Genomic DNA, 27,273 nt, shown 5'->3' with positions numbered 1-27,273 from the left:
TGGACAGAGGAGCCTGGCGGGCTACAATCCATGGGGCTGCAAAGAGCCGGAGATGACTGAAAGGACTGAGCACACGAGCAGAAGGGAAGGAGGGAGGTGGGGAACTTCCGGTGAGTCTGATTCATGATCTATACAATGCAGAGCTAACTCAATTAAATATCTCAAGAAATCTCTTTTCTAATCTGAAGAGCATCTCATATATTTTCAATTTTTTTCCTTCTTTGTTTAATCACCAATTAAACCACACTGGTAGCTAACTGTACTTGCTTGGGTGAATGGAAGCTTGGCAATGACAGAAGAATTTCATTTTAAGTTATGGATTGCTGCCCAGGTCAACCAACCCATAGGAGATATGGAGCTAGAAGATTGACTGGGCATTTGTGAGGTCTGCCTTTTCCCATTCAGCTCGGGAAGGAGCTCTTTATTTGGTCTATCGAGTTGATTGTTCGAAATCTAAAAAAAAACTTCTTTTACTAGGGACCTGACATGATATACCATAATGACTTGGAAAGAAACGTTAAACAGTCCATCCTGTCAACGGTGGCTGCCGGGCGCCGACAGACCATGGCAGGTCTTTTTATCAGGTCAATGAGCTGCTAAAAATTGTCTAAGTAGGACCCTGCCCTGATAGGCTATAGTGCCTCCGAGGAAGTCATTATAGAATATCAAGTAAACAATACACATTTAAAAAAATTACTAATTAGGTTTTGCAGCAATACTTCTCATCCTTAGGGGCTCTACAGTGAGATAATTGACCGCGACGTGAGTTATGCCTCCCAAACCCAAGGCAGGAAGGTTAATTATTGTGGTGAACAGCCCCCAGCAAAGGAGACCATGGTGATGAGAAGCTGACATCTCAAACATGTTTTGATGTATATTTAATTTTTTTTAAATAAAACTTTTGGAATAGTTTAGATCAAAGGTTAAAATGATACAGCTAACAATAACAGCAACCAGAAAATAACCCCAAAAGGAGAGAAATAAGGTATGTTGGAGAAAGAAGCTTTCTCCAGGAAAGAAGCTCTTCTCTTAGGAAGCTTTTATATATACATGTATACACAACAGGAGGATTGAGAAATTTGTCAAGATATTAACTGAGCCAGAATAATCCCTTGAGGTACCTTTGAATTAGACAGTCCTCTCTGTGGTTCTTAGACTATATTGTGCCTTGAAAATGACTAAAATGTCGTTTTCAGTGTATAATGTTTAGTCCCTTGAAAGAGAGTTTCAATATCCTTATATGGAATGGGACATTAGATACTAAGTTTACAGCAGAAATTCTTACTCTCTTTTGGCAGTAATGTACCTTTTTGAGTGAATGGTATGATTTGAATTTTTTTAACTTGGAATTCATGATTAAGGATTTAACTTGATCTCAGTGTAATCTGTGGTGCTGGAGAAGACTCCTGAGAGTCCCTTGGACTGCAAGGAGATCAAGCCAGTCCATCCTAAAGGAAATCAGTCTTGAATATTCATTGGAAGCACTGATGCTAAAGCGAAACTCCAATACTTTGCCCACCTGATGCGAAGAGCTGACTCACTGAAAAAAACTCTGATTCTGGGAAGACTGAAGGCAAAAGGAGAAGTGGGTGGCAGAGGATAAGATGGTTAGATAGCATCATCGACTCAATGGGCATGAATTTGAGAAAATTCCAAGACAGTGGAGATAGTGAAAGACAGAAGAACCGGTGTGCTCCAGCCCATGGGGTTGCAAAGAGTTGAACATGACTTAGTGACAGAACAACAGTGTAATCTGATTGAATGTTTAAAAAAGGGGATGTTAAGGTTATGAAGGAATAAGAACAAAAATTATTTCTTGGTTCAATTGAGAAGAGAAAATACGTTGCAGCTTATTGTTACTATTATATCAGAGAATTTGCTCATGAGGATGTTGAGACATTATTCGAAAAGAACCAAGTGTTCAAGATTTAGTATGTGATTTGCATGTATATATTACGACATGGCCTCCTGCCTAAGTAATAGTCAGGAGAACTGAATGTGTACAAACACAGTTGCCTTATTGTCCTTCGATGTTAGAAAACTTTGGTGAGATAAACACTGCATACATTAGAAATGAGAAGACACCTTGCAAAACTGACTTTTCATTAGATAGCAAATCACCTATTTTTAAACGTCTGATGGGGAGATGTTTGAGGAAGTAGACATAAGGAATTCGAGGTAGTGAGACTTGGAAACTTTAATATGGAAATATCTGCATCAAAATACATACATTGTGAGAATGGTGTTCTATATTTCAGTGATAAGATTTGAATAAATTACAACTGTGAAGAGTGGAATAGCCATGTAATTGTAGCTCTGCTTGTCAAAAAAACTAGTGCAACATGGAAAAGGAAGACAAGCCATGGATAGGCATTATGCTAAGTGAATAAGTCAGACAAAGATAAATGCCATATGATATCATGTACATGTGGAATCCAAAAAATGCAACAGACTAGTGGATATAACAAAAAAGCAGCAGACTCACAGATACAGAGAACAAACCAGTGGTTACCAATTGGCAGAGAGAAGTGGGGAGGGGCAAGATAGGGATAGGGTATTAAGAAGTACAAATTATTAAGTATAAAATAAGTTACAAAGATCTATTATACAACACAGGGAACATAGCCAATATTTTAAAACTACAAATGGAGTGTAACCTTTAAAAATTGTGATTTTTTTATATTGTACACTTATATAATATTACACAGCAACGATACTTCAATAAAAAAGTAAACTTTAATGTGAAAAAAAAAAAAACCAAGGAAGACAAGTTATATAAATTCTTTCTTCCTACATTGGAACAAATACTTGACCTATTATTTTTCTCCATCGAGTTAATGAGGCAGTTAATCACAGTTGGCCAGGCCAGTTTTGTATTTCGCCTCCAGTGTCATTCATTGGCTTTGCTTAGCATACCTTATCATGGGAAATCATTCAGTATCCTTCCTTGAGGTCAAGCGGCCACAAATGTTTCAGACACAAGAGATAAACACTTACCGTTCTTGCATGGGCGGAAGTTGTATCCAGCTATTAAATCGGGGGTCGTATCGGCTGACAAAATTCGTACTGTGTTTTCCTGTAAAGATATATTTGAGACACTTAAAACTTAAGACTCCTTTGTTGTTTTGCACATTGAATAGTGTTTTATAAGATGCCCCTGTTCTCTGGTTTAACAAACAGATGAAAGTTAGGGGGACTATCTAACATGGTATGAGAATGAGGAGTCAGAACAAAAATCTATGTGCCACTTTAAATATTTTTCTCCTTTTTCTTCTTTTCTCCTCTACTTTTTTTGGGGGGGATGAGTTAGTATAAAAATAGTGAAGTGAAAGTAATAATAAACATAAGTCAACCATAATAATAAAAGCAGATATGTTTATCAAACTAGTTTTATCCCAAAGTTAGGGTAAAATTTCTGTGTTTCTGTATTTGCGTTTTAAAAACATGAAGTTATTATCTAATCATAATCAGTTCCAGAGACTACCTTGAGTGATATCTCTGGTTAAAGTCTTTTTGATTTTTTTAAAATCAAATTTAAGAATTCTAGCAGTGGTAGAGACCACTCTGTCTCCATGGAAATGATAGCTCTCACTACAATAAGAGTTTGCACACGAAATCAGTTGTAGCCTATGTGTGTCAAGTAAGTTCTGCTTTTGCATTTGGGGAGCACACAGTTGCTGTAGCAGGTAGGTTTGCTGAAATGTGAAACATGAGACCTCAGAGCTGGTTATTTAATAACCAGGTTATTTCCTCTGTTGAGCCTAAGAAGCATAGTAATGTCTCCAATGTGTCAAAATGAACCTTATTGTACATACAGATTGACACCAAAGCAAGAAATACAAGCAAAGAGTGTGTTACATTTTCTTTGTACCATTTGAGATGATAATCATCTAAAATACCTGAGGTCTTAACTCTAAAAGTCTGTTTTTTGTTAATATATGTGGAACTAACCCTTGAAATATAGGTACTAAAATTCACTGCAGGAATAAACAGATAGGAGTGTGTGTGTGCGTGTGTGTGTACATGCACTCACACAGGCATGAATACACCACACAATTATTAATTGCACAAATACACACTGAGTACCCACTATGTGTCTTATCTATTCTAGGTCTGGGACTATATTGGTAAACAAAAAAGACAAAGTTCCAGTACTTACAAGGAAATAAATACAAACTTGTAAATTCATCAAGTGAAGATGAATGTTATAAAGAAAAATGAAGGGGGGATCGATAAAGGGAAACTCAGTTTCAGTACTATGGGCACCTGTTCACAGATACACTCTGAAAGTCATGCAAATATCTGCAGAATTAGAGTCTCAGACAGTAGGCAAAGTGAGCATAACCTCTCCCTGGGCTGGCCATGGGTTCAAAACCAGCAAGACTGCAGGGGCTACTTGGACAGAAGTCAGAAGTATATGAAGGTCTGGACACAGTGTGCCTTGTGGACTGATGTTGATTTTTGTCTTTTCTTCTAAGAACATTAGGAAGTCACTGGAAGGTTTTGAGCCAACAAGGAACGTGGCCTCACTTCTCTCTTACCGTGACCACTCTGGCTGCTGTGTAACAGAAAGACTGCAGAAGGGCTGCTCTGGAAGTGGGTGCCATCACAACAATCAAGGCAAGAGCTGGCTTGAATGAAGGTGGAGGCAAGATATGGCCATATTGGGATCTACTGTTTGGGCACAGCCAATACAATTTTCTGATAGACTGAGCATTGGTGTAAGAAAAGGTGAATAATTAAAGATGACTGTCAGAATTTTAGCCATAGTATCTGGTCAGAGGGGTTTCTCTGGTGGTTCAGTGGTAAAGAATCTGCCTGCCAATGTAGGAGACGTAGATTTGATCACTGATCTGGGACTATCCCCTGGAGAAGGAAATGGCAACCAACTCCACTATTCTTGCCTGGGAAATCCCATGGACAGAAGAGCCTGGCGGGCTGTAGCCCATGGGTTTGCAAAAGAGTTGGACGTGACTTAGCAACTAAAACAACAACAATAACGACAACTGGTTGGAATGTCATGCAGTTTGCTGAGGTGGGGAAGACCAGGCAGGAATAGTTGAGGGCTAGGGAGGGAAGCCATGAATTTTGTTTTGGACTTAATCTGCAGAATCCTATGGGATCTCCAAGTGAAAGTGGCTCATAGGCCACTGGCTAACTGAGACTGAGTTATTGTTTGAAATCATAGAACAGGATGAAAATCTTTAGTGAGAGGGTATGGAAATGGAAGATAAAGAGTCCTGGAAATGAACTCTGGGGGAGAAGAAGAAAAATCAGCAAAGGAAAGGAACTGTCAGAAGTAGGAAGGAAAGTGTGGTGGGAGTTTGGAAGCCATGTCAGATAGAGGAGTGAGGAATGGAGAACTGACCATGGGATTTGGAAACTTGGCAGTGACCATGACAAGCCTTGTTTACACAGTGGACAGGAGGGGATGAAAGCCTAAGGGGGGACTCCTCAGGAGAGGCTAAGATATAAGAAAGCAGAGGCAAGAGGACAGGCAAAGCTTTTAGGGCTTTTGGCATAAAAAGATGAAGATGATAGCTGGAAGATGCAGCATCAAGAGAAATTTTTATTTGGTTGTTGGTCATGTTTTTAAATTCAGAAGTACTCCAAAGTACTTGAGGAGGCAAAAGGGAATGAGGAGTAGACTTCAGGTTGGAGCAGAAATAATAATAGGAGGGATGGCTGCTGCTGTGCTAAGTCGTGTCCGACTCTTTGCCACTTCATGGACACCAGGCTCCTCTGTCCATGGTGTTATCCAAGCAAGAAGACTGGAGTGGGTTGCCATCTCCTTCTCCAGGGACTCTTCCCAACCCAGGGATCGAACCCAGGTCTTCCACATTGCAGGCTGATTCTTCTACCATCTGAGCTACCAGGGAAGCCCAATAAGAGGGATATATTTACCTAAAATATATGGGTAGTGGGGCTTCTCTGGTGGTCCCATGGTCAAGATTCGTCTTTGCATGCAGGGGGTGGTGGGTCAATCCCTGGTCGGGGAGCTGGGACCCCACATGACTCGAGGTCAAAGAACCAAAACAAAACAGAAGCAGTATTGTAACGAATCCAATACAGACTTTTAAGATAGATCACATCCAAAAATCTTAAAAAAAAAAAATCTGGGTAGCAATGGATTTGGTAGTAGCAAGATGAAGATTTTACTGTTTGATTGCTTCTATTCTCATTGGACTATGAAGCAAGGCTATCAGCTGAGAGTCAGGAAGGAGATTTTGGAGAAAGAAGTATCCGAGGAAAGAGAAGGTGTCAAATAATTAACCCAGAGGGTGGAAGAGTGTATTGACCAGGGAAATTTAGTAGTGTTGGCTAGTAGCTAGCATGGCTGTATGATTTTCTATGTCTCCATTTAGTTGCTCAAGGGCAGGAGAGAGATGGAAAGAGTTGGGCTGAACCAGGACCAGGGCTTTACCAGGCAAGAATAATAGGAGAGATGGACACAAGGGCTGCAGGTTTGTGCACTAATGTGACTATAAGGGTGGGCGATAGACTATAAGCTCAGTGAGGAGGGAAGTATGGACATGAGGAACTTCCCTGGTGGCTCAGATGGTAAAGAATCTGCCTGCCATGCAGGAGACCTGGGTTTGATCCCTAGGTCGGGAAGATCCCCTGGAGAAGGGAATGGCTACTCACTCCAGTATTCTTGCCTGGAGAATTCCATGGACAGAGGAGCCTGGTGGGCTACAGTCCATGGGGTCACAAAGAATTGGACATGGCTGAAGTGACTTAGCACGCATGGACATGAAGGGATGATGGACAATGAAAATGTGAAGGAGGTGGCATCTCCGTAATAATACTGGGGAGCTGCTACATACAAGGGCAGCAGGAAGTAAAATCTGAAGACACCCTTTAAAGTGGTGAGTTTAAAGCATGTGAGAGTGAATAGAGAAATAGAAAAGCTACCTGCCTCCAATAATATGGAGCATAAGAGCAAAGGTGGGGGACCGAACACAGTCCTCATTGGACAGAGTGGCTGGACTAATAGTCCTCCCAGAGAACAGTCATACTTTGATTAGAAAAGAAGCTGAAGGGACATGTGGGGAGAGTTTAAGGATTATAGGGATATTGTTGATATGCAATCATGAGTTCCAAGGATTGCATGGCAGGGTTTGGATTGCCTGGTTGGGGGTCAAATCAAGTTTTATTTGGGGATTACAGAAAGAGTTGGGGATTACAGAAAGATCTAAGAGTGCCAGAAGTAAGTATGACTCCAAAGACTTGGATTTCACAAAGGGAGGCTCCAAATCAAGGAAGGATTATGTCTAGAGTTGGTTTGTAATCAAGTTTTTGTAGAATTTACAATCATTTCCCTGTAGAAAAAGTCATTCTTGATAGTCATGTTCCAAGATTAATTCCCAAATATATCCAAAGATGAATGTTTTTAAGAGGAATGTAGAATACACCCACCACGAATAAGAATGTTTCTCTGTGATGCTTGGTTTAGAATTTCCATTTGGAGGAAGACATGTGTCTCCTTTCAGCAATGGGGCGTAGGACCTGCACACGCTGAGCACTGGTGGTAGAAATCAGCAATCGGCTTTGCTTATTAGTGGTAAATGGTAGTGACCGTCACTCAGAGAAAAGGCTGAGCTAACCACTCGTGTGATGTTGATGGGAACCGAAGAAAGAGCTTTCAGAGGCAAAGTCAGTGGTATGGAAAAGAGGCTAGGATGAAGGATGAGGAGATAAAAAGAAGAAAGATGTTCTGAAGTTGGCAAAGGCTGTGCAGAGGGGATAATAAATCTCAGAAGGAATGAGTGAGGTAGAGTGAGGAGAGTGAGATAAAATGAAGACAGTTATTCCCTCCTGTGCCTTTCATTGACCCTACTTAGACGCCTGAGGGGGTGGCCACAGGCAATGGGATTCTGGATTACTCTTCACTTCTTCAGTTTCTTCTCATCTTTTCCATTTTCTTGTAAGTCTTCCATTTCTCTCTCTTTTTTTCTTACGATGTCCAGTCACCAGACATGATTGCTGTCTATCTCTGGAGTGATAAAGTGGGGGCAAGGAGTGGCAGTTTTTAGCCAGTGGTAGAGGGGAAGGAAGAAGAAAGGAAAGGAAACCTCCCATGGGCAGTTTTTCTGGGGGAGTTAATATTGGTAAGTGACAAATGTAAACTGGTTCTCTGTAAGTTGGGGCATGACAGAATATAGGCATTTATATTAGAGTATTACAAAGCAGTCTATCACTAACGTCATTAGGAACAAGACCCCCCAGCCTTCCCTTGTCATGTGTTAATTTTCATCTGGCTTTCAAAAAACAATTCTGCACGTTCTTTCTTAGATAAACCTGCCTGCTGTGCACTCTTTTCTCTTACAAAAGTTCCACTCTGTTCAAATCACTTCCAGGGAAGAAGAGGTTAAACAGGAGAGTTCATCGTGGATTATATATCTACCAGGGCTTTTTTGTTTGTTTGTTTGTTTTTGGTAACATATGGAATCCGTCATTGCAAAGAGAAGTTAGAAAAGACATAATAAATAACATTTTTTGTTCCTGATCCAAATCTGTTTCTCCCCAAAGCCCAGAAACTGTCTTTCTAACCCTGAAAGATATGAGCCAACAAGGCAGATCTTGGGAAAGACTGTCCCTTTCTCTTCAAAGAAATATTCTTGGAGGGTAGCCTGGGCTGTTTTCCTTTAAGATTTTCTAGAATGAACAGATGTAACAATTTTCTATAATTTGCCTTGGTGCAGATGCTAAAAGAGAACATTCACCATAAAATATATGCAGTATATGTAATTTCAGCTGGCTGTTCTGGGGTTTTAAAGTAAAAATGTGTACCTGCAAGCTGTTTTATGGTTTCTCAGTCATAATGATCTCTGTTACAGAGAAGGCTACAATGCAACCCCTCCTTCACCTGCAAGGTTTCCAAAAATATCTTGATACTTTTGCGTGTTCTGCAAGGCGCAGCAAGGTGCAGTGTTCTCCCCATGTTGGGTTTGGGAAGGGTATTCAAATGTTTAGTTTCTCTCTTTGACACAATTACAGAGTAATTGCATCAACAGGGAAGATGGTGGATAATCTGTGGACGAAGCCCTTGCAAAAGATGCTGTAGCCCGAATAGGCTTTAAGTAATAAAGGCTGCAGAGGAACTTCAGCTAAGGTTATCTTCAGCACGATGGCAGATGATGTTTACTTATTGAAACTGTGTGTTATTATCCTGATAAAACGGGAGAAAATTGGTGGAGAAGGTGGTGAGCATTCTTCATAGCTGCCACTTGCTACCTGCCTCCAGGGAGTCTGGGCTTATGCTGGGGGCATTCCTCAGGGGATGGATAAGGAGATGGGGCTGGGCGTCACGGCGAAGCCAAATCCCCAGACAGTCCATGAGTGAACGCACTGCTGCGTACCGTCCTCTGTCAGCTCAACGGTTGACCCTCCCTCCAATCGTCAGCCCCCATCACCGACTACTTCATTTGTCCCTGCTGCACAGAAATATGTTTTCCACGGTAATTACAAGATGGATTGCCACCAGCACCTCTCATCACATACTTGTTGAGCATCTACTACTAAGTGGTTCAATAGTTACCATTAGGGTTCCATTGGTCCTCTCCGCCCAACACAAACAGGAAGTTTTCCACCTCCACGACGCAGTGATGGGCACTGTTGTAGGGCATGACTAGAATTGAGAAAGGAAAAAAAAAGGACATATGAAAATTTTCATCTTAGGACTTGGTACCCTGGATCATGAGTTATGTGCTTTCACCAAAATGCACAAAACATGAGACTAAGTCAGAAGGGAGAAGAGCACACAGACAGCAGAGCGGGGCACCCCCCAGTCCACAGGGCTCAGCAGTGTGTTTCCAGCAACTGCCAACCCCACCCCTTTGGATGAATTTTACATAATATTATTCCGCAGATCAATCAAGAACAACATGTCGGGCTGCTTTCGATTCTTAAGTTCTCCTCACCTGCCTGCTGATGGGGATCGCAGTCTAAAACCATGAATGACACTCCCCAACGGTCAGGGCTGGGGGTTCCGTCTCGGAAGAAATCCCCCAGCATCCACTCAGAGCCATTAAGCTGCTCTGCCCAAACTTGGCTTGCTGGCAATCTTTCCATAAACAGACTCAGGGTGCTTGGCTGTTTTCTATTCCACAGCAATGAGCAAGCTGAATTTCCATACAGTTTTAAGTTTTTAAATTAAGGTCCTGCTGATTTAATGCCTTCTCCAAATGTATACGCTTAATTTCCTGTACAATGTCATTAGCAGCACAATCACACATTTTCTATCTATCTGCTTAAGAGCTCTTCTGGAACAAAGATAAAAACTGTCAGGAATGTCACAAATATCCATTCCCCTCGTCTTGCCCTGCTCTGCCCCGAATGCAGTGCCTGTAAAGAGGGGGAATATGATTCAGAAAACCCACCAAAGCCAGGTTGCCCTGGATCTGTTCTCATGCACGTGTTCGTTGGGGAGACACACAGGACCAGAATGGGACACCCCTGTTAGCCCGTGTGTGCAGTGCTGTGTTCGTCTCTGCTATTATTATATCACATGGTGACTGTAAACGTGCATGGCATTAGCTGTCACACCACCGGCAGTGTGGTTTGGGCCCAGTGACACCAGTAGGAAAAATGATGTCCTTGTTCAGCTCATCATATGGGCACCTTAAATCTAGGTGAGGACAAATGGGGAGGTGATATGCATGTTCAGCCAGGGAACTTATTGCTTGACACGGATCAACAGAGCACTTAAGAAACCAGTGCAGTGGGAAATCAATATGAGTCAGGGCCAGCTCGTACTCTGTACTCTTTTGCCAGTGGTGGGAGAAAGATAGGGAGACAGAGAGAGAGAGACAGAGAGAGAGAGAGAGACGGAGGGAGAGAGATAGGGAGACAGAGAGAGAACGAGCCTATCTTATAACCCAGTTTATCTGAGATGATACATATCTCTCATTTCACTTTGTTTTTAATATCTTCTATTTGTCTTAGAATGTACTTATGCTGGCTAAGATATGTATACAAAAATAAGGAGAAACTGGCAGAGCTTTGAATCCTTATAACACAGCTCCAGAAAGAGCAAATCAGATAGCTTAAGCCTCTTATTAAAGGATTTTAGGAGTTTTTCATTGTTTGTATTAGTTATTCACTTTTACTGTGAATATTCACTGTTTCTGAACTAATAGCCACAAGGGAGATGGCATTGGCATGGAAATCCTGGATTTCTGGGATTGAGTAAAAATTGGGTGTGCCCTGGATTTTCATGGCCCATGAGTTAAGTCAAATGATTTAGGGAGTTATCTAGGGAAATGTCCTTCTGTCCCTCAACCTTCAGTTATCTCATTGGAAAACACTTTAAACCACACAGCTCCTGCAGGCTCCACTCCTCAGAGTCCATCGGGGCAAAGTATATGTTGAGTTTGTGGAGCAACTAAAATTGGGTGACTGGTTATGCACTGAACACCTTTTTTTCTTTTCTTAAATTAATTCATCATTGTTTTCATTATGCTGCTGGTTCCAAAATACCAAGCACAAAACTATGCTACTCATATCTTATGTATACCGTGTGTACTGTGAATGACCTGGTACTATTCTGGTTTATCATAATGTCATCTGGTCAGGGTACACTCAGCACAGCTTGTTTCACCTGGATGCATCTATTCATATGAAACATAAGTGTAAGAACAGAGGCCACTGGGAACTCCCTGGTGGTCCAGTGATTAAGACTCCGCACTCCCAATGCCGGAGATCTGGGTTTGATCTCTGGTTAGGGAACTAGATCCCGTATGCTCTCATGTTGCAACTAAGACCCTGAGCAGCCAAGGGAAAAAAAAAAAAAGAACTGACTATAACCAACTTACTTACAACAATATTTATTTTACAGTTTTGGTCAATTCAATGCCCACATTTTATCAATAATAAAAATTGTATTATCTTCTTTTTAACTGGAAGTCCAGCTTTATATTAATAATAAAGCACAGACTCTGAAAATAGAACACTAGTTGTGTTTTGTTCTTGTCATTTACTTGCTCCCATTCAGGCAGAAATTAAGTGAAGGAAATAATACGTGATTTATTCTTAAGCCTCTTTCTCATTTGATTACCCCTATTGTTAAGCTTTGTGCAAACAAATGAAATTATTGCACTAAACTATTGAATCCTTCAAAATAAGGGAAGACAAGGTCTTTGAAATGCTCATATAAAGGCTACTTGAAGATATTCTCATTTATCTACCCAGTTTTTTACTCTTGTTTTAAAATCTTGCATGCTATATTTCTTGGCTCTTTCAGCATCTTCATTCCTGAATTATTGTTGTGAATCAAGAAACTATACATACACACAGAAAGTCCTTTGAGATGATTATCAATGTAAAACTCCAAATCTATTAGAAAAATGTTGCCATGAAATCAGTGTTTGAGTTTTGCAGAAGATCTCATTGCTTTGACTTCTGATTAAGCCCGAAGGAAAGCAAAATAAAGAAAGCAGTGAGCAAGACAAAACATCTGTTTAAAATGACACCGGGTACGGCAATTATTGATTATCTTAAATAACAAGAAAGACGTGCCCACTTCCTTCCACATTTCTCTAGGGGTGGACACTGGCCTCGCCCTGCCAAGCAAGTATCATAAGAGAAGTTTGTACTCCCTGTTCATATACAGCCCGGTGTGAGTTTTTAGCGTGTCAGTCAGTGAGTTAGAGGGAAAGGGTAAAGAGAAGCTAATCAGGATGAAATGAGATTAAAGGCTGTCTAATTTTACAGCGACTGTGATCCATCAGCCACTGTGAAAGTGACAGTGGAAATGAATGATGGAGACAGACAGGTGGGGCTGTACATTTCACTGATTTATCCTCAAATGCACTGGGCCTTATTTTATTGAGTGAACATGACCGCATTTATCATTACTGTCATCTAAACCCACTTCCCTCCATTTAAAAAGGTCACTTTACTCACAGGGAGTAAGAGAGAGGCACTTTCAAATCAGATTTAAAATCTAATAACACGTGTTTATAAGGCCCTTTGTGAGAAGTCTCAACTTCATTAAACAAACTCAAAATGCTATAAGGAAGGAGAAAAACAGCCAGAAAACTGAACAAGAAGAAACCTCTGGTCATCTGAGGGGTTCATTCAGTCTCTAAATGTGAAGCAGTTTGTATCATTTTTGTTTTCTCACTCCAAACCCTTGCTATTCTATTCTAGTCTGGGAAATTTCATAAACCATTTGCATTTAATATTTTTTCATTAAGAAAGTAGGAAGCAGGTGATTCTATAAAATAAACTTGGAGAGGATATTAAGTCAGACTATTTACTCTGAAGAATGACTGCTCAGCACACACTGAATAGATGTTAGTCATTGTTACAAGTTGAATCCTTGCCACAATTCACTTACATACCTGCTAATTGTTTTCTCATAATTTTAAAGCCAGAAAAATCTCAGTAACACAAATTCTTTTACCCTTTTCTGTGCAGTGCAATGAAATGTCCTGGGATGTTATTCACAGAATTGGTCTTTGTGGATGTGAAGATGAAAGTCAAACTCTCGAGTATTTCGTGTTACTTTTCACAGCAGGAACCACCATTAACCAAACTTTGCGACGTGCCAGGCATTGTGCGGGTTCTCTATACGTACATGTATATATAATTATATTTATATATGTGTGTGTGTTTGTGCTCAGTCATGTCCGACTCTGCAGCCCCATGGACTGTAGCCCACCAGACTCCTCTGTCCACAGGATTTTTCTGGCAAGATTACTGGAGTGGGTTGCTATTTCCTCCTCCAGGGATCTTCCCAATCCAAGGATTGAACCCACATCTCCTGCATTGACAAGCAGATTCTTTACCACTAAGCCTCTGGGGAAGCCAATATTTGTGTATAGTTACCTATATTATATTTCTGAAAACATAGCAAAACTTGTGTTTTGTTATTACTGGCTCTTATTCAGGCAGAAATTACATGAAGGAAATAACACATATTATAATACATGATAAAATATAAGACATGATAAAATATATATTTTATTTGCCTATAGCTTTCATTTAATACAGCTAACTACAAGGGTCGCATTAGTGATTCACTTTATTTCTGTAAGAAATACTGAGGCCTTGAGAGGTTAAGTCACTTGTTGAAGGTCAGACTCAGCTAATGAATGGCAGAGATAGAATCCCAACACAGGGCTATCTGGATCCCAACCCACGCTCTCATCCATTTCACTCTACTGATTTTCAATAGGTATGTTCATCCAACCAGCAAGTAATTACCGAGTACCTGTGTGTTCAATGATGGTGTTCCTGAAAGTTCTGTATAATTTTTTGGTATCGAATCATATTTTAAATATTTATTCTTTTCTTATTTAAAAGGATCCTTAATTAAAGCAAGTTGACACTCCTTTATATTTTTTCCCTATAAATCCACATATTCAAAGAGTGGATTTTCTGAAAGTAAGATACATATTTTTGATGGAGCCAGAAAAACACTGACCGAATCAGCCAGGCAAGGATGGGGAGAGTCTATTGGCAGAGGGTTTTTATCTTTTGAACAAAAAGGGCATATTTCAACCTTGCAAGCAGATTCAAAGTACCGTGGGCCCAGAGGCCCTTTTCCTGGCATATAAAATGCACAGGGATCTTGTTGCCTTTATGAAGATCTTAATCTGCTAGAGATCCACATCTCGGTTTTCTCTCATATTTTATATCTAAGGAACATATGCCTCTTTGAACAGTAGGTATCCTTTGCAACCACAGATTTGCATGAACATCCAAACAAAAGACTGCATAGGGCTATGCCAAGTTTATAGGATGACTGAAGGTGTGCTTATTGAATGTTTATCATTTCAAGTAACATTTATGAGCGCTTTGATTTCCTTTTGGCCTCAAATACATAAACTTGCAAAACCGTCAAATATGACATAATTTTTGGAAAAAGTAATTATTGGCCATGTTTTGTAAAAGTACAGTCTTGTAAAAACTAATGATCTGCAGGAAGAATAAGTTTTCCTCAAATCCCTCTCAACCTTTCAGTTCCCTACTGCAGAGGCCAGCCTTGTTGTTTTCTTGGATTTTTCTTCCAGAGAAGTTATATATATGGGTCATTTTCTTTAATACAATTGGCATAGCATTCTATGGGCATACTATTCAGTACTTTGCTTTTTTTGCACTCAAGAATACACTCATTTATTCATTCCCCACCAATCAAAGATCTGTTTGGCTGCTACCCTATGCCAGGCAATGCTCTACTTGTTGGGGAGGTCATGACAAACAGGATCAAGGAATATTGTGGTCAGGGAAAGCATGTAACCAACATGGACACAAATAAACAGGCACTTCTATTTCAAAAGATAAGTGTGTTGAATAAAACTGGGTTTCCCTGGTGGCTCAGATGGTAAATAATCCGCTACAAATGCAGGAGACGAGGGTTCTATCCCTGGGTTGGGGAGATCCCTTGGAGGAGGAAACGGCAACTGACTCCAGTATTCTTGCCTGGGAAATCCCATGGACAGAGGAGCCTGGCAGGCTACAGTCCATGGGGTCGCAAAAGAGTCAGACACGACCTAGCGACTAAACAACGACAACAAGGAAGAAGAATAAAGCGGGGTCCATGGAGAGGAAGGGAGAGAGTGAGGAATTTTGACAGTGGTCAGAGAGGCTCTTTCTGAGCAGATGACTTTTGAGCAGAGACCTGACAGAGTGAGCAAGGCAGCCACAGGGGTGGATGCAGGTATAGAGGCAGGAATAACAAATGTGGGGTACAGCAAGTACACCAAGAAGCCCAAGGACAGAGGATCTGAGATAAGGTCTGGGAGGGAGACCGAGGCCAGATCTGTGCGATGGTGCAGCCTTGGTCAGAGGATAAACCCTGGATTGCCTACCATCCCCTTCTTTTCAACAGCTGCACTGTGCTCCATCTGAAGGGAGTCCTGGGATGTGTTCCATCCCCTTCTGATTCACTCACTCAACGAATATTTACTAAACATTTATTATGTGCAGGCACTTCTCTGCTGATAATAAAGCAACGAATGAAGCTGACAGTACCCCTGCTCTCCGAAACTTCACTGACAGGAGCAGAAGAATCTGTACAAATACACGATGGAACGCCCAGGAACACAGCCAGGTGAGGATGGACAGTGTAAAGAGGAAAGCTAAAGGGACCAAGTGTTAGAAAGTGAGTGCTTGGCCGTGGCTCGACCTGGGGTCATCAGGGAAGGCCACTCGAGACTGTCACGGAAGGTGAATTTTGAAGGGTGAGAAGGGGTCATTGTGAGAAATCTAAGGGGAAGGGGTTCAGTCAGAGATTCCAGAGCATTAATGAGCTGGACGTGCCTGAGTAACCTTGAGAAAGCCTTCATGTCTAAATACGCCAAGGGTGAGGGCCAGAGAGGCATGGGAGATGTCGGGGGCATGCAGAGGCAGGGTAGGTGGGTCTTTACAAGCCAGATTAGTGGTGTTGATTTTATTTTTAGCATGATGGAAAGGCACTGGAGAGGTTTTAGCAGCAGCAGGACGTTATCTATGTTTTGAAAACATTGCTCTGGCTTTTATGATGTTGTGAGAGTGAACGAGGGAAAGAAGAAGATGAGGCAGGATGCTCCTTCTGTGGCCCAGGTGAGAGAAGATGGATGCTGGGTGAGAGAGGGGTGAGAGGGCTGGAGAGTAGGGGCGTGGTGAAGTTTGCCGCTATTATTACAAGCAGGTCTCTGCTGAGTGTCCATGTGGGTACACAACACGCATACACAGGGTTTATCTGTAGGATTAATTCTTCCAAGTGAAATTTCTGAGCCAAAGGATGGGTGTCTTACTTGTTGATGGATGTCATTATATGGTACCCCTTTTAACATCTGTACCTTTGCCAACATGGTAGGTGAACAAATTGCTATCTAGTTAAAATTTAAATTTCCATTTGTTTAAATATGAAAGAGCTTTTCCCATATATTTCAAATCCATTTGTATTTTACACATTTCTCTATTGGTTTTTGATTTCTTGATATCATAAGTTGCCTCTAAGTATGTGATTTCTGTTCTTAAAGTGTTCTATGGAATTATCTAAATTGGCAAAATAAATGATATTTTGGAAGTATGGCATTGCTGGAATATGTATTTGTGTGATATTTACTCCTTGAAGCAAATTCACATAGCAGTTACATGCTGTTGATAAAAAATATAACCTGAAAGAAAGATGCCTCATTTTAATGACACTGAATGAGTATTTCTTGCCATTGGATTGTAGAAAATTTTTTTTTACATTTTCTTCATTTTTATAGTAAGTGTAATCAAGAAACATAAATCTTTTAAAATTCACTAGTTTAATCCTACCATCCTGTCTTTCTGCAAAGATCTAGCAACTTAGCCAGTGCTTCTCTGGAGACAGAATCAGACACACAGTCAAACTCTTGCATTAAATGGAGCACATGCCTGATAGATATTATTGAATAAATAACACATGAAAAAGGCTCTGCTACTTTTTTCTATTGTATTTGGATTGTATTATCCCTGCTTTATTGTTTAGTCTCTAAGTTGTGTCTGACTCTTTGCGAACCCATGGACTGCAGCCCACTAAGCTCCTCTGTCCGTGGGATTGCCCAGGCAAGAATACCGGAGTGGGTTGCCATTTCCTTCTCCAGGGGATCTTCCTGATCCAGGGATCGAACCCACGTCTCCTGCATTGGCAGGTGGATTCTTTACCACTGAGCCCTGCAAACTACCAATAAATGGACATGGTTTGTGTATTGGGGGATGATTTAATTATGGATGGTCTGTCTGGAAAATTAATCCCGTAAGAAATTCACATGGTCTGAATCCTGTGATGAGTTGGTGGAAGTTCTGAATTAACCCAAAGATGGCCAACACTTTCTCCCTCACTCCCAATCTGTTCTGCACACAGAGATTCGGGTTCCCATAGTCTCACTGGAGACAAACTTGTTGACGTGAGTTTGAGATATATCAATCTGAAAATAAGGGTCCATGTGTTAAACTTTGGAGACTATGCAAGAACCAAAAGAGTCTGTTTCTCTTTCATAATTAAAAAATGTATCTGAGGGAGAGTTTTCCTGAGTATTACTTTGTGATCTTCTCCTCTGTGCCACTGCTGTAAATGCATGACTTTATCCTACACTTGCCGAGTCATGAAACAGTGTATTAGAGACATGGATGGACCTAGAGTCTGTTACACAAAGTGAAGTCAGAAAGAGAAAAAAAAATCATATATTAACACATATATGTGGAATCTAAAAAATAAAACAGATGAACTTATTTGCAAAACAGAAATAGAAACAAACGTGGAGAATAAAGGTATGGACACAAAGAGGGGAAAGGGAGGGTGAGAGATTGGGAATTGGGAGATTGGGATTGACATATATACACCATTGATACTATATATAAATAGATCACAAACGAGAACCTACTCTATGGTACAGGGAGCTCTACTCAGTGCTCTGTGGTGACCGATGGGGAGGAAATCCAAAAGAGAGGGAATATCTGTATCAGATAAGATCAGATCAGATCAGTCGCTCAGTTGTGTCTGACTCTTTGCGACCCCATGAATCGCAGCACGCCAGGCCTCCCTGTCCATCACCAACTCCCGGAGTTTACTCAGACTCACATCCATCGAGTCAGTGATGCCATCCAGCCATCTCATCCTCTGTCGTCCCCTTCTCCTCCTGCCCCCAATCCCTCCCAGCATCAGGGTCTTTTCCAATGAGTCAACTCTTCACATGAGGTGGCCAAAGTACTGGAGTTTCAGCTTTAGCATCATTCCTTCCAAAGAAATCCCAGGGCTGATCTCCTTCAGAATGGACTGGCTGGATCTCCTTGCAGTCCAAGGGACTCTCAAGAGTCTTCTCCAACACCACAGTTCAAAAGTATCACATATAGCCAATTCACTTCACTGTACAGTAGAAAGTAACACAACACTATAAATCAACTATACTCCAATAAAAATTAATATAAAAGAGTAAAATAATTTTTTAAAATGTCTTTTGTGTGTCACTCAGATCTGTGAGCTCCTTGAGGCTAGACTGTGACATCCCTATAGCTTTATGGCCACACCAGTGTCCAGTACATGGGATAATACAGCCTCAAGCATTGCTAGGGCTTTTATGCCTATTGCAGAAATTAGAAATGTTAGTGAATCAATAAATGTTAGTAGCACAAAAGCGTGAATATTATGAGAGAATGTGGCAATTACTTCTTTGGCAGGTGTAAAAAATGTATGAATGCGAGAAGATGTGAAGGAGGGAGGAAGTGAAAGAATTAAAAGGAAGAAAAGGAGAAAGATACATGCCTTAGATCAGGATTTTACATTGTCTAGGAGGATGTCACCCTACACCCAATACACATGTTAAACAAAGGAAATTTGTAAGTTCTTCAAAGACTGTGACATATTTCTTTAGGAACTATCATAAGCCTAATTGTGCCAAGGTCAAAGGTTTTTCAATAAATGTTGATTTACAGTTTTAGTTCTGAGTGCTTTAATGGAGGGAAGTGCTAATAACCAGCAAGACTGAGGAGTCTGAAAAAATCAGGCTTCTCTTAAGCTATTCAACCAAAACTAACTTTTCAAATTATGACTCTATCGTTATAATATTAACTACTGTATTTTGAATAGTTCTTGATATGTTAGTTAGAATAGTTTTATTTTTACTTTTGGAAGGTAAAACATCTTTGGGAATGAACTCTGTGTGCATACGTGCTCAGTCACTCATTTATGTTTGACTCTTTGCAAGCCCATGGACTGTATCCTGACAGGCTCCTCTATCCATGGGATTTCCCAGGCAAGAATACTGGAATTTCCTCCTCCAGGGGATCTTCCCAACCCAGGGACTGAACCCAAGTCTCCTATGTCTCCTGCATTGGCAGGCCTGCTCTTTACCATTGAGCCACCTGTGAAGACCTGGGAATGAGCACTGCAATAGCTTCAAAATATTAGTTTTTGCCCCCCTGCATTTCTAAAGTGTGTTTTCAGAGGCATGCTAATGAAACATGCTAGTGCTTTGACGTCTCCTTTTTCCTAAGTGCCAATAAGTGTCTTCCTGATTTTGTCTTTCTGGAGGACTGAGAAATTGCACTTTTCTTTGGTCTACACCCAAAAAGACTCACTAAAAATAGAGTCAACTCTATAAATGAATTAAAGCCATAGAGCAGCTTATATTATTTAAACTTGTGCAAATACTTGATGAAGGTCAAAGGAGCCAGGGCTATTTATACTGTGGATGATATGGCAACAGGACAGCAAAAATGATTGTGCAACAGCTTAAATTCTCTTGGGTGATGGCTCTATTGTTGTTCCAAGTTATTGATGGCAAGAGGAAGGAAATGGATACGGTACATATAATGAGAATTTGTAAGGACGTATTTTCTGATGTGGATCACACACACTCATTATTGGAAAGTGAACTCTGGTCAGTCAGTTAGTCAGTTCAGTCGCTCAGTCGTGTCCGACTCTTTGCGACCCCATGAATCACAGCACGCCAGGCCTCCCTGTCCATCACCAACTCCCGGAGTTCACCCAGACTCACGTCCATCGAGTCAATGATGCCATCCAGCCATCTCATCCTCTTTCGTCTCCTTCTCCTCCTGCCCCCAATCCCTCCCAGCATCAGAGTCTTTTCCAAAGAGTCAACTCTTCGCATGAGGTGGCCAAAGTACTGGAGTTTCAGCTTTAGCATCATTCCTTCCAAAGAAATCCCAGGGCTGATCTCCTTCAGAATAGACTGGTTGGATCTCCTTGCAGTCCAAGGGACTCTCAAGAGTCTTCTCCAACACCACAGTTCAAAAGCATCAATTCTTCGGCGCTCAGCCTTCTTCACAGTCCAACTCTCACATCCATACATGACCACTGGAAAAACCATAGCCTTGACTAGACAGACCTTTGTTGGCAAAGTAATGTCTCTGCTTTTGAATATGCTATCTAGGTTGGTCATAACTTTCCTTCCAAGGAGTAAGCATCTTTTAATTTCATGGCTGCAGTCACCATCTGCAGTGATTTTGGAGCCCCAAAAAATAAAGTCTGACACTGTTTCCACTGTTTCCCCATCTATTTCCCATGAAGTGATGGGACCAGATGCCATGATCTTCGTTTTCTGAGTATAGTGAACCCTGGTAGTTCACTATAAAACTTAGGAGATAGCAGCTCATTCATTCACTTTTTTCATTCAAAAATACGTATTGAGGAATTAGTTATTCTGCTACACTCTGGGATGCCACTCCTGTATTTCAGAGCTCACAGTGCAGAGAAAAAGAGAATGTGTAAATAAAGAAGTAAGACACACGTGTTCTAGGAGAAGAGAATGGAAGAAGTGGGATGGAAATAAGTATAACCTCAGGGAGAAAGTGAGACTTCAGATAAATCATAAAACCAGGACTGTTGGGGTAAATTATTTCCTTCCCTTTCTGTGCAAAGCAGCACTTTGTAGGTCAGTGTCTGGCAGACAGTTGTTCAATAAATGACAGCTTTGTGTTAAAAAAATAAAAGACCTATCTCAGGCCATTGATGCAAGAGTTTCTAAAAGTGGTTCCTAAGCTGGGTCCTGGTGGTGGTATGATTTTGTGCACATACATACATTTTGCCTATGTATACACAATGACATGGAAGACTATTAGTGAGTCAGGATTTTTTTAAACAGAATGGTTGTGGAACCACTGGGCATTTTCCATCCACAGAAGAACAGAATTCTCCCATCCGGCTCCCCAAAGACAAAGCAAAGGCTGGTGGAAATACTTTGGGCCAGTTGTTCCTGTGTCTCCTAGGGATTGCTGGGGACAAGGAGAAGTCTGAAGACACAAAGCTGGCAGACGCCGTCAGTGCTCAGAGTGCTGAGAAGAGAGTGGGGGCAGGAGTAGCCCATATTTCTGGATTTGGTGGAAAAAATAGCACCCAGGACCTCCCTGTGGGCTGAGCTGTGGGCCTGCTTGGCTAGAACTGCCATGAAAGGTTTCCCAACCAAGAAGATTAATTGCTAGGGCAAGGTGACCCTAACAGAAGCCATGTGGTGGACAGTGGGACACCTTCAGCAGGTTCATAACTGGGACTTCCCTGCAGGTCCACTGGTTAAGACTCTGCACCTCCAAGATAGCGGGGTGGGTTACATCCCTGGTCAGGGAAATAAGATCCTGCATGCTGCATGGCTTACAACCAGAAAGTAATAATGATCATAATAAAAGAAAAATAAATAAAAGTTTTTTAAATTAAAAAAAATAAAAAAATAAGAAAGAGGTGTACAACAGTGTCTGTAAAGACAGCTCATGAGAAAACAAAGTCAGCTTTACAGCATTTACCTCTTGAAAGTCAGGTTCTAAAAACACCAGGCAAATAAGAGCTTTCCTCTGTCTTCCTCCCCTTCTGCTCTATCTCTGGTTGAACCAGACTACTTGCATGGTTGATTTCCATCTAAGGGTGAGTCAGTCTTTCTCACCTTCATGTCAACCTCAGTGTGCAGGAAAGATTTAACACAGCAGGCCTGAAACTGCTACCCTTGGAAAAGTCTGGCCTTTCCTAGAAAGGTTGCTGCTGCTAAGTCACTTCAGTCGTGTCCGACTCTGCGACCCCATAGACGGCAGCCCACCAGGCTCCCCCGTCCCTGGGATTCTCCAGGCAAGAACACTGGAGTGGGTTGCCATTTCCTTCTCCAATGCATGAAAGTGAAAAGTGAAAGTGAAGTCGCTCAGTTGTGTCCAACTCCTAGTGACCCCATGGACTGCAGCCTACCAGGCTCCTCCATCCATGGGACTTTCCAGGCAAGAGTACTGGAATGGGGTGCCATCGCCTTCTCCGTTGGCTAATGTTAGGGAACTTAGATTTCAAGAGCAGTTCACTACCCTAGCTAAGAGTGGCTATCTGTGCCCAAATTGTACAAACAATGAGATTTATGCTGTTTTTCTTTTGGGAGTATGGAATTTTGGTATGTGCTAGGCATACGTCTACCTGACTAGTCCCCAGTGAAAGCTTTGGGCACTCAGCCTCTAATGAGCTTCTCCAGTAGACAACGTTTCATAGGTATTGTCATGATTGTATGCTGGAAAGAATGGGTGCAACTCGTGTGTCTCCACTGCGAAAAGCCTGGTTTCCTCTGGACTTTGCCCCATGCATCCTTTCTTATTGCTGATCCTGCCTTCTATTTCCCCCCTGCAATAACTCATAGCTATAAGTAAGACTATATGTTGATTCTGTTAGTCCTCCCAATAAATCACTGAACTTGGGGAACCACAGGAGACAGAGAAACTTCAAGTATATTTAGAGAACAAGGTTTTGATTGACTGTCCCAAGACACCTGGGGTTGCTTTAAGACCTTTTCCTGTAGCCACAGGGAGAGATGAGGCATCCAATACAGAGGTTTTAAAAAATCAGTGGTTGGGATAAAAAGTTGTTTTTGGTTAGTCCCATATGTGAAGTTCTCTCAATAAACTGCAGATATAGGTACGTATGACACGACTGCTTCTGGGCTCTGGGGAAGTGTGGTCAAAATCAATGTGCAAACGCAGCACAGTCTCATTATAGGTACTAGATTTATCAGAGCTTTTTACATTATGGCCCTTTTTATTTTCTTGGGGAGCTTGCAGTTGCTATATTATTTGAAACACTAATACAGAGACACAGGAGACCATCTGTAAGGAGTGCACAGTGGTCCAGGAGCTTTGTGGCAGAGAAATCCAGAGAAGGGAGAAGTCACTGGGGCTTGCCTCCATCAGGTAGTGATACACCATCTTTAATCTCTCCCTAGCCATTCCATCCTTCTGCTGTGTTCACAGAGTGCTTTGCCTTATCTTAAAAAATAAAAAAAGTGACAGAAAATGAATACTTCTTTATCCTGCTGCTCCTTCCAGGTATCCTTAGAGCACCTCATCCCCTGGGCCATAAACACAGAGGTGGACACAGTGAGTGACTGGTCAGTCTCAAGATGGCCCCATGGTCCAGCCAGCCCCCTCAGCGGGAATTTCACCCTGGCTCTAACAAGAAGAAATCTTTCCTTTCTGGCCACAGATCCTGGAGTTTCTTGTGAAAATGGAGAAGCAAACCTGAGTAAGGAGAAATGAGAGGAGAACAGGAGCCAGGAGAAATGAGACCAAACTTTGACATTTTGTTTCTGAGTTATCCATAAGGTCAGAGCAGCTCTCCTCTCCTGTTTAGATGGTCTATAAACCCCTTTCCCCACTGGCCTTTTAAAAAGCCTTCCAACAGTCTCCTTTACCCCTTTTAGTTTAAGCTTCACAGGGCTCCCGGAATGATCCTTCAAAAACCAAGTCAGATGATGACATTTATTTCTGGTCAGTCTTTTCCTTACTTGTCATTGACCTCAGTAAAGTTTGAAGTTTTTGAAATGACCTACCAGAACCATAAGGCCAGGCTGTTGGCCACCTTCAACCAACTTTTCTACCACTGTCTCCTTCCCCAGTGGTGCTCCAGCCACACTGATCTCCTTGGGAATTTCCCCTATGACCCCAACACATTCCTGGTTGAGGACTTTGCTCTTGCTGTTTGCTCTGCCTTATATGTTTTCCCTTCATGCATTCCCATGGCTCACTCCTTCACTTCATTCAGTGTCCCTAGAAAGTGAGACCTTCCCAGGTAACCATTAAAAAAGGCCTCCTCTGTTATTCATCACTCTTTTACCCTCTTGTAGTATTCTCAATAGCACTTGGAAATGTTTATCATTAGACAGATCTTTTGTTTATAAAGTATTTCCATACTAAATATATTAGTTGCATAGACAGAAAACATACTAAAATATTCGGTTCCTGGCTGCATTAATGCCTTGCTCATCACTGAATCCCTAGTGCCTTGAAAAAATATCTTGCACACAGAGAACACCTGATAAACATTTGTTAACTTGATACAAATCATTAAGTTATATTGAATTGGATTTCTGTAACTTTCAACCAATACTTTTACATTTCAGATGAAGAAAGTAAAGCAATTTAGTTAAGGCAGACTAACAATGCAATATGCATGTGGCTTTAGCTCCTAGGTTCAGTCTTGGAGACTTATGTGCAATCTGCCTTTTAAAATGGAAGGCAGTAAATTGTCATACAGATCTAGGTTTGGTATCATTTAACTGTGTGAGTTTAGAAGTCGTGGTTTTCTTCATCAGTAAGATGTGAATTATAATATCTACCTTATAGGGCTATTGTAAGAATTCAATTAAATTGGATAACTTACAGAATGCACCAGGCTCATTACAGACAAACGATAAAAGTTAGTTCTTTTATTGTCCCCTTTCCTTAGTTCTTCCTTCAAATATTCTTACATTGTTTAATTTTATGAAGGACACAAAACCCCAAAGAAGCAAAATTCCTTCACTTGTGATAACTAGTTGACAAAAGCATGAAACTGTTAGAGCACGAACTTGATAGAGAATGGACTTTAAAACACAGTTTTGGTTTATTGGGGGTAGAAATGTATGGTCCTCAAAAGATTCACATTTGGCTGTGACTAGGATGAAGTGACACAGGTCCCCATATTATCAACAGGTATGCTGATGATCCTTGTGTGATTTAGCCTAGCTTAACATGTGTTCCGTGAGGATAAGAGATTTCATTTAGTTTTTACCTAACATATATCACACATGGACATCACCAGATGGTCAATACTGAAATCAGACTGATTATATTCTTTGCAGCCAAAGATGGGGAAGCATGATACAGTCAGCAAAAACAAGACCAGGAGCTGACTGTGGCTCAGATCATCAGCTCCTCATTGCCAAATTCAGGCTTAAATTGAAGAAAGTAGGGAAAACCACCATGTCATTCAGATATGACCTAAATCAAATCCCTTTATGATTATACAGTGGAGGTGACAGATAGATTCAAGGGATTAGATCTGATAGATAGCGTGCCTGAAGAACTATAGATGGAGGTGCCTAACATTTACAAGAGGCGGTGACCAAAACTATCCCCCCAAAAAAGAAATGCAAGAAGGCAAAGTGGTTGTCTGAGGAGGCCTTACAAATAGCTGAGAAAGAAGAGAAGCAAAAGCCAAAGGAGAAAGGGAGAGACATACCCAACTGAAGGTAGAGTCCCAGAGAATAGCGAGGAGAGACAAGAAAGCCTTTTTAAGTGCACCATGCAAAGAAATAGAGGACAATAACAGAATGGGAAAGACTAGAGATCTCTTCACGAAAATTAGAGATCTCAAGGGAACATTTCATGCAAAGATGGGCCAAATAAAGGACAGAAATGGCAAGGTCCTAACAGAAGCAGAAGAGATGGTAAGAATACATAAAAGAACTATAAAAAAAAAGTTCTTCATGACCCAGATAACCATGATGGTGTGGTCACTCACCTAGAGACAGACATCCTGGAGTGTGAAGTCAAGTGGGCCTTAGGAAGCATTCCTAAGAGCCAAGCTAGTGGAGGTGATGGAATTCTAGCTGAACTATTTCAAATCCTAAAAGATGATGCTGTGAAAGTGTTGCACTCAACATGCCAGCAAATTTGGAAAGCTCAGCAGTGGCCACAGGACTGGAAAAGATCTGTTTTCATTCCAATTACAAAGAAAGGCAATGCCAAAGGATCTTCAAACTGCCGCACAGTTGTGCTCATTTCACATGCTAGCAAGGAAATACTCAAAACCCTCCACGCTAAGCTTCAGCAGTATGTGACCGAGAACTTTCACATGTATAAGCTGGATTTATAAAAGGCAGAGGAACCAGAGATAAATTGCCAACATCATAGAAAAAGCAAGGGAATTCCAGAAAAACATCTATTTCTCTTTCATTGACCACGTTAGAGCCTTTGACTATGTGGATCACAACAAACTGTGGAAAATTCTTAAACAGATGGGAATACCAGACCACCTCACCTGTCTCCTGAGAAATCTGTATGCAGATCAAGAAGCAACAGTTAGAAGTGGACATGGAAAAACGAACTGGTTCAAAATTGACAAAAGAGTACATCAAGGCTGTATATTGTCACCCTGTTTATTTAACTTACATACAAAGTACATCATGTGAAATGCTGGGCTGGATGAATCACAAGCTGGAATAAAGATAGTCAGGATAAATATCAACAACCTCAGATATGTAGATGATACCATTCTGATGGCAGTCAGAGAAGAGGAACTAAAGAGCCTCTTGATAAGGGTGAAAAAGGAGAGTGAAAAAAACCTGGCTTAAAACTCAATATTCATAAACTAAGATCATGGCATCCAGTCCCATCACTTCATGGCAAATAGATGAGAAAAAAGTGGAAACAGTAACAGATTTTATTTTCCTGGGCTCCAAAATCACTGTGGATGGTGACTGCAGCCATGAAATTAAAAGAGGTTTGCTTCTTGGAAGAAAAGCTATGGCTAACCTAGACAGTGTATTAAAAAGCAGAGACATCACTTTGTTGACA

The 27,273-nt window shown here is 41.1% G+C and overlaps 1 protein-coding gene across 1 annotated transcript in view; it reads right to left on the bottom strand.

Moving 5' to 3' along the window:
* Nucleotides 1-27,273, bottom strand: part of KLHL14 (kelch like family member 14) — a 111,730-nt gene that overhangs the window by 14,285 nt on the left and 70,172 nt on the right. Inside the window, exons 3-4 of the mRNA XM_086372850.1 lie at nt 9,542-9,631; nt 2,998-3,076 (exon numbers count right to left, since the gene is read on the bottom strand). Of these exons, the coding sequence (XP_086228976.1) occupies nt 2,998-3,076; nt 9,542-9,631 (169 nt within the window). The remainder of the gene's footprint in view (nt 1-2,997; nt 3,077-9,541; nt 9,632-27,273) is intronic.

Source organism: Bos grunniens, chromosome 24 (assembly GCF_055505025.1).
Source record: "Bos grunniens cultivar Pamir isolate PY7600 chromosome 24, Bosgru_T2T1.0, whole genome shotgun sequence".
NCBI classification, from domain to species: domain Eukaryota; kingdom Metazoa; phylum Chordata; class Mammalia; order Artiodactyla; family Bovidae; genus Bos; species Bos grunniens.
The sequence above is the reverse complement of the archived record's forward strand: the minus strand, read 5'-3'. Positions and strand labels throughout refer to the sequence as shown.